Raw genomic sequence first — 7,803 nt, 5'->3', positions numbered from 1 at the left:
AGATTTGCTTAATCAAAGGGAGGGGCACATAATGGCAATTCAGGTGAGGTCACTGAAGCCAGAAATTATGGACAGGTTAAGTTTGAGGAGACTAAACTTAATAACAATTACAGGTTATGCAAAGTAATTTGAACATTTGGTGATACATTACTCTCAGGGCAACCACGTGGTAACATACCAAACATAGAAGCATGACATGAGATTGTAGCCAGGGTTATCTGTCAGAAGCTTGCTATCTTTCATAAAGTAATAGGTGAAAAATTCTTATTCTACTATTACAGTTCTCATAATGTCCACAAGAATTCAACAGACTGGTCCAAGACCATTAACACTCAAAGAAGTGTTGCCCACATTTGCTTGAATACTTGTGAGCCATTAAAAATATAAAGAACCATCCATATTTTCAATGGATGCCGCTTTGCTAAATAGGCACAATCTCCAAAATCCAAAGAACGAAAAAAATATAGAAATTTGATGGATGCAATAAAAATCACATGGGAAGGTGAAGAAGCACACATCATCCTCATTCTGAGGTATGTAACTGGAGTTATCCCAAAGCTGCTTTGGGATGAGTGAGCATAGTGAAGATGAACTTACATCACACATCTTTTACTCAATTAGAGAAAGGAGTTGTTTTATCCCTTTAAGCAAAAATCTGCAAATGTTGACATATGGAAAAATACTAAAATAGAGATTTGTTCCAGAACTCCTTTCTGAACTCCACTGAAAAAAAATGAGACGGAGATAAATAATAACAAGAAATCAACACATACTTAATAAATACCTACTATCAACCAGATAATATCCCAGGCACCAGTGATACATAGACCAAAACAGAACAGTTCCTGCTCTCAGGAGTTTAAATATACATATGGGTAAATGCAAAATCTCTATTAAATAACTACAAAGTAATTTGGAAGAGGAGAGAAGTGCTATGGAAAGAAGAAATGCCTCATATAAGGGAACAACACTTGTGCTGAGCTTTGAAGGAACCTTGGGATTACAAGAGGTAGATAGGAAGAAAGAAGTCACTTTTGGCATAGAGGAGATTTTATGCCAAGACACAGAGATAAGATATGGAATATATCCAGGACAATTCTGAGGGACTTATGAGAAAGAATGCTATCCACATCCAGAGGAAGAACTGTGGGAGAAGAAACACAGAAGAAAAACAACTGCTTGAACACATGGATTGATGGGGATATGATTGGGGATGTAGACTCTAAACAACCAACCTAGTGCAAATATCAATAACATGGAAATAGGTCTTGATCAATGCACATGTAAAACCCAGTGGAATTACGCATCGGCCATGGGAAGAGGTGGGAGGAGAGGAGGGATAGAACATGATTCATATAACTATGGGAAAGTGTTCCAAATTAATTAACAAAATAAAGATCTAAAATAAAAACATGGAACTTATATGAAGAACAATAAGGTGGTCAGTTGGACTGAACCATATAGTACATGAATGTGAGTAATGCATATTATATAGAGAGACAAGGAGAAATAACTAAAGCTTTGGGGTACGGGGGGAAAAAACCACGGTCAGACATGCTTTGGAGGGTGACTGGAAATGGATTGGAAAGGGAGAGATGAGTCAAAGATATTAATTAGGAGGCTATTTTGATAGCCTAGAGCAGTGGCAATTCTAGGCTGAACTAGGAGAGTTGTGGTATGAGTAAAGAAAAATAGAAATAAGAAATGCTGTGGAGGTTGAATTGAGAAGACTTGGTAACCAATTGGATCTGGGATGAGAGAGGGAATGAAGGGTACAAGGTAAAAGGCTTAGTCCAATGTCCCCATTTTACAAATAAGGAAATTAAGGCCCAGCCACTTGTCTATTTTCAAAGACAGCTTAGAGTGGGCATATAGATTATGAATTTACTTCTCAATCTTTTACTCAGTTACTCCAAACCAGTCATTTTTATATTTGCCTATGCAATTGTCTTGTTGTGGGAGGTTAAATTTCATAGTCTAAGCGGGGGAGTGTCTCAGGCTGGGACTTTCTGATTTCAAATCCAGTGGTCTATCCTTGATTCTTGATGTGGTCATTTCAATTGTGCCAACTCTTTCTGACCCTATTTGGGGTTTCCTTGGCAAAGATACTGCTCTGGCTTACCATTTCCTTTCTAGCTCATTTTACAGATGAGGAAACTGAGGCAAACAGGGTTAAGTGCCTTGCCCAGGGTCACACAACTAGCAAGTGTCTGAGACTGAATTTTAGTTCAAATCTTCTTGACAGGCCCCTCTCTTTGTGCCAACTAGTTGATACCAATCTATTTTCCTCATCTATAAAATAAGACAAACATATCTGTACAAGGTTTTTGTGAGGCTCAAATGAATTAATGAATGAAAAATGCTTTGCAAACCTGAAGCACTCTATGAACGCCAGATATTATTATCATTATCATCCCTGAAAAAAGCCAATTCTTGTTAAAAAAAATCCAAGGGACTGTAGCAATTATTTTGTTTCAACAGGCTTTTGTTGCATTGAATTTTGCTGGAACTAAGTGAGTCGTCAGCCTTGTTTTGCCATTTTTTGCTAAAGGGATTTTTTTTGTTGTTGCAACAGTATTTGTTTTACCAAGATTACAACTGCTTGTGCAAGTCTGTGTGCACATAGAATTAGGTACAGTGTCTGTGTTCTTATGCTTATCTTCCAATATGTTATCTAATGCTCATGACATCAAAAATCTTAGCAGGTATTTTAAGAATGGATACTCTGTTGACTTAAAGCTGCTTACAGTAATTACAAAGTTTCGTGCATTCCAGTTGGATTTCTAGATGTCAAAACCTTCATCTCTACAAGACGAGAAAGCATGTCACACGTCTAGCCAGTAGATGTCTCTGTTACACTCACCCACCCTTACACATCACTCTAATGAATGAGAAGGCTTGGGAAAACAATTAGTTGGGAAAACAGTTTCTCCCTCTTGTCTCTTCTCCCCTCCCCATTCATCCTCACTCTCCTTCTTTCATCTAAAGCTTTCTAGCCCCTGAAGAGGGCCAACATTCTGACTTAAAATGTGCTTTCCCCATCTCCATGTCTATTTGAAAAGTCCAAAAGGCAACAGAAGACTTTTCTCCAACAAGACAACATGTGGAGTATTCAAAGTTGCATTACTAAGCCTTAATAATTATTATATTCTGAGTTGAGAAGGCGTTCTGAATTTAGGTGGTTATCTCATTGCACTGCTGTTTAAAATACCTCTTCTATGGGGGAAGAGGGAAGGGAAATATCAGTAAGCAGCAAAATGAATGTTGGCCCTCTTCAATTGCCTTCTGGATCAGGGGCTAGAATCTTGTCTGGAAATTTGCCTTTTATAAGTTCTTTAGTTTCTCTGAGTCTCAACGTTTCTTCCATGAAATTGGAAAAATACTATTAGTGTTGCTTATCTCACAGGTTTGTCATTGAACCTAAATGATGTTATGTAAAGAGCTTTGTAGATTTTTTTTTCTTCTAGGACCTGTGATTTTGTCAGTAGTAAGCAGTTTCCTTTACCTGTGCAGATCTTCACCATTTCTGCCATATATGGATGTATGGTTAAGTGACTTGAACAGGGTCTCACAGCCAGTAGGTGTCTCTGTGCATCTGTATGTGGAGGAAGGACTTGAACTCAGTTCTTCTGAATTCATACCCAATATTTGTTCCAACCACATTGCTAGTATTTGATCTCATTTTATCAATGACTTGAAACAAGTTCATTTGCATATAGGAATATTCATTCACATGAGACCCTGACATATTTATGGGCCATATGGAACCTGCAAACAGCTGAAGCTTGGTGGATAGCAAGTCAGCTTTATTTTCCTGGCAATAGGACAACTTTTGTCCTCATTGACAAGAGCTGATCTGGGGGAAGAGAACAAGCATTTATTAAGTGCCTACAAGTGCCAGCTACTGTGCTAAGCACTTTGCAAATATTGTCTTATTTCATCCTCACTTCCAAACTTCATGAGTTCTTAATTCTGGAGAGATGTGTTCAATTATTTCCCTTTTACAGTTGAGGAAACCAACATAGGTAGAGGTTGTTACTTGCCCAGAGTCGCATAGCTAGGATTTGTCTGAGAAAGGATTTGAATGCAGGTCTTCCTAACTCCATATATATCTGCTCCATATCTGCTCCAATAGCCCTAAGGGATGAGATCTTAGGTCCTTTGGCGGAGTAGGGAAAGACAAATTGCATTGAGTCTGGCTTATGTGTAGGTAAAATGATACACACTGCTCAGAGGCAGTGAAGAGATGAGAGATGGAATTGAGTCATGGAATGAGCACTGGATTAAGACCTAGGAGAACTGAATTCTAGTTCTTGCTCCATCAGAAATACCTGGGCATGACATTTCAACTAAATAACTCAAAATGTGTAAGTAAGATGGGGGAATTCTTCTGAGCCATCTCTAAGATACCTTCTACTTCTAAGATTTTATTTGTCTTCATTCTCTGGTCACAGCTTCATAATTGCTCTGGAATCCCTGGAGAGTTGGATGGGAGAAGTTCTTTAAATAACAATAGCTGCTATTTATATGGTGCTTTAAAGCTCAACTTTTCATTTCTGGGCTTTATCTACAGTGTCTCCTTTGAGCCTAGGGACAGCCCTGAGACACAAGCACTATAAATATTGCTGTCCTCATTTTATAGATGAGGAAACCAAGGCAAGGAGATTAAATGATTTAAGCTGGATCATGCAGTAAATGCCAGAGGCAGGACTAGAATCCAGGTTTTACTGTTTCAAATTCAAGAACCATCTGTTATGATATAAAACTAGGCACTTCAGTGAAACTGTCAGGGCATGGGTTGATGGCAAGAGAATAGGGCTGTCAATAGGCAAGAGTGCTCATCCCAGTTCTGCCACTACCCTAGGCACCAGGTAAGTTGCTATATCTCCCACAGCCTCAGTATCTTGGTTAGATACCACCCATTTGGGTTATTTCACTGGCTTGTCCAGAAGATCATATGTGATAATGGGTGGGAAGATGCTTTGAAAAAATAGAAATTGTTATATGTTTTCAAGATGTATTGTTAACAATGTCAGCAAACCCAGATTCTAGGACCCAAAGGATGAGAAACTCAACTCAGGCCATATTAAATACACATTTTATTGACTTCCTTCTAACAAGGAGGATCATAGAAATGGAGCCAGAAAACAAGAGATTGTCCACTTCATGTTTTTTTTAATCTCTTATTTTCTGTATTAGTAATAATTCTAAGACACAAAGGTATAGGGCTAGGCAAAGGGTTAAGTGACTTACTCAGGGTCATATACCTAGGAAGTATCTGAGACCACATTTGAACCCAGGTCTTCCTGATTCCAGGTCTAGCACTCTATCCAGTGTGCCATCTAGCTGCCCCTACTTCATGGGGCATTCTTAACCTCCAGACCAAAAATTTGTTTCTAGAAATATCTGATAACTACTCCCATATAGTCCCTTCTGCAATTGTATATGTTTTATTTTATGCATTTAAAAATATTACCCTTCACACATTTGCTAGAGGGGTCTGGAAACATACCAAAAAGGTTAAACTCTATTGATGCATTCCAACTTCCTTCCTCATTTTACAGATGAGGAAACTAAGTCTCAAAGAAATGAAAGTTAATAGCATCTTTTTCAACACTTGATGTGGTTGAACGTCACTGGATTTGGGTTGGAATTTCAGCACTGCCATTTAACAGTTGGGAGACTTTGGGTAAGTCACTAGTTTTCTGAACCTCAGTTTCCTCGTGTGCAAACTTGGAGATGAACAAAAAGCCTTTCTTCACAATGACCCGGCAGTTGTTGCAATCTCCGTTTTACAGAAGAAGTCAGTGGGGTTCAGAGAGATTAAGTGATAGGACTTGCTCAAGATCACACAACCTGTCAAGGATAGAGACGAGAAGCAAATCTCAGTCTCCAAATCCAGGGCTCTTTTCCTCCTTATCCTAGCCTCCGTACCCTGACTGCTAAATGGGCTGGCTGGCTGAAATGATCTTTAAGGGTTCTTTCCTGGGCCATGCTCCAGGATGTCCAGTCTGTCCGTGTGCTCCCTAACCTTTCCTGTCCCCGTTATGCCTATCTGCTCGCCAACGTGTTCCCTCGGATTTCTCTCGGGCACCTGTGAGAGCCCTGAGGCTGACACTGCGTCCAGCCGCTCCTGGCCTTGCTGCACCTCACCGCCAGCTTCCACCCTTTGCCAGTCTTGGGGGTGGCACCAGATGCTTCCTCTCCCCAGGGAGAGCCTTCCTTCCCCTCCCTCGCCAGTGGCAGCAGAAATCAGCACTGGATGAAGGCACTGTAGCTCTCGCGGAGGAACTGGGCATGCTCAGTAGCCGGGGCAGGTTTTGGTCGCGAGTAGGAGGATTTCGCACTACCCTGGCCATGGGGGAGGGGCGAGCAGCCAGGACGCCGCCGCCGCCGCCGCCGCCGCCGCCGCCGCCGCCGCTGCCGCTGTTGCATCTGCACTCGGGGGCCGCAGGCGGAGCTCAGCATTCCACTCACTGGTGCAATAGGACAGCTTAAAGGCTCCTTCGCAGAGGAGCCGGTGGCGCGACCGCGGCCACAAGTTGCTGGGACCCGGATTCCGAGCTCTCTCCTCTTTCTCCCTCCCTCTCTCCCTCTCTCTTTCTCTCTCTCTCCCTTTATCCTCATCCCGGTCCCTCCCTTCTCCCACCCGGGTGGCTGTTCCTGCTGCTTGGTTAGGGACAAAACGCGCTGCACAATAACCCAGAAAAGCAGATGTAAGCAAGACCCCCGCCCCCGGCCCCTCGCTGCTTCCAATCGCAAATCCACAGTGTCTTTCTGCGCCTCTTCTCTGCCCCATCCCAAAGGGTCAAAATATGTGGCAGCCGGCAAGCGAGAGACTGCAGGTAAGCAAGGAGGGAGGGAGAGCGGACGAGGTTTGCTTGGCTGGGCGCGCAGAAAGGAGAGGGGAGAGATGGAAAAGAAAGCAAACGGAGCCCTAATTACAGGGGATGGAGCCGGGGCTCAACTGCTGCGTCTGGTTCAGAAAACTTGTAAAATCGGGGGATTAGGACTTCCCCTCTACCAGCTTAGTACGGGGCTGTGCACCTCGTCCGTGTTTGTTGTGGATGATGAAATAGACCCAGGGAGATAAAGGTGTGGTGTAGTGTGTGTGTGTGTGTGTGTGTGTGTGTGTGTGTGTGTGTGTATGTGGGGGTCGGAGGGAGGGGGCTGCTTTCTTTATACAACTTTTAGCTGGCGCTGTGTGTCTATGTGCGTGTGTTTGTATATCGAATAGGACTTTCTGCCCAGAGATTTTTAAATTGCATTCCACTGACAGAATTTACTGGTCTGGGGTTAGGTTTCTTGAATCCAGATGTTTTTTTCTGCCTTCAGGAAAGACAGAACAGATGATTTGCGAAAGCATCCGTTTTGCCAATATAATTACCAAAAAAAAAAAAAAAAATAGTGCAACACACAAGCTCTGGGTAGCATGGTAACGTGATGTTATTCTGCTTTTGGTTTGTGGCCATTCCCCCTTTCCCCTCGTTTCCCTCTTCTGCAAGTCAGAAGTTAAGAGCAGCCTGGACTAGTCAGGTATTGGGTCATCCCCTCAGCATTCAAAAGTTTTCATTGACACGAGCTGAACTACAATAAGGCATTAACAGCATTTGACTCACTCGTCTATGCCAAGGAGTTGGGGGTGGGAGGCAGCAGGAGCGGGGGCGGGGGGGAAAGGGGGAAGGGGCATTTGGACACTGGCTGAAAGTTGGACAAGTGTGGTGGTTTCAGCGAGGAGCTTGCATTGACACACATTGAGGTCTCCCGCTTGCCCTTGCTGCTGGCGTCCACCCCTGCCGTTAG

The 7,803-nt window shown here is 42.7% G+C and overlaps 1 protein-coding gene across 1 annotated transcript in view; it reads left to right on the top strand.

Annotated features, from left to right (window-relative positions):
• The first annotated feature begins 6,496 nt into the window (after window positions 1-6,496).
• The window catches only part of PID1 (phosphotyrosine interaction domain containing 1), a 252,507-nt gene continuing 251,200 nt past the window's right edge, over window positions 6,497-7,803 (top strand). Inside the window, exon 1 of the mRNA XM_044670823.1 lies at window positions 6,497-6,845. Coding sequence (XP_044526758.1) covers window positions 6,816-6,845 — 30 coding nt within the window. The 5' untranslated portion in view covers window positions 6,497-6,815. The remainder of the gene's footprint in view (window positions 6,846-7,803) is intronic.

The sequence above is a fragment of the Gracilinanus agilis genome, chromosome 3 (genome assembly GCF_016433145.1).
Source record: "Gracilinanus agilis isolate LMUSP501 chromosome 3, AgileGrace, whole genome shotgun sequence".
Lineage (NCBI taxonomy): Eukaryota > Metazoa > Chordata > Mammalia > Didelphimorphia > Didelphidae > Gracilinanus > Gracilinanus agilis.
This window is presented reverse-complemented; position numbering and strand designations above follow the sequence as displayed.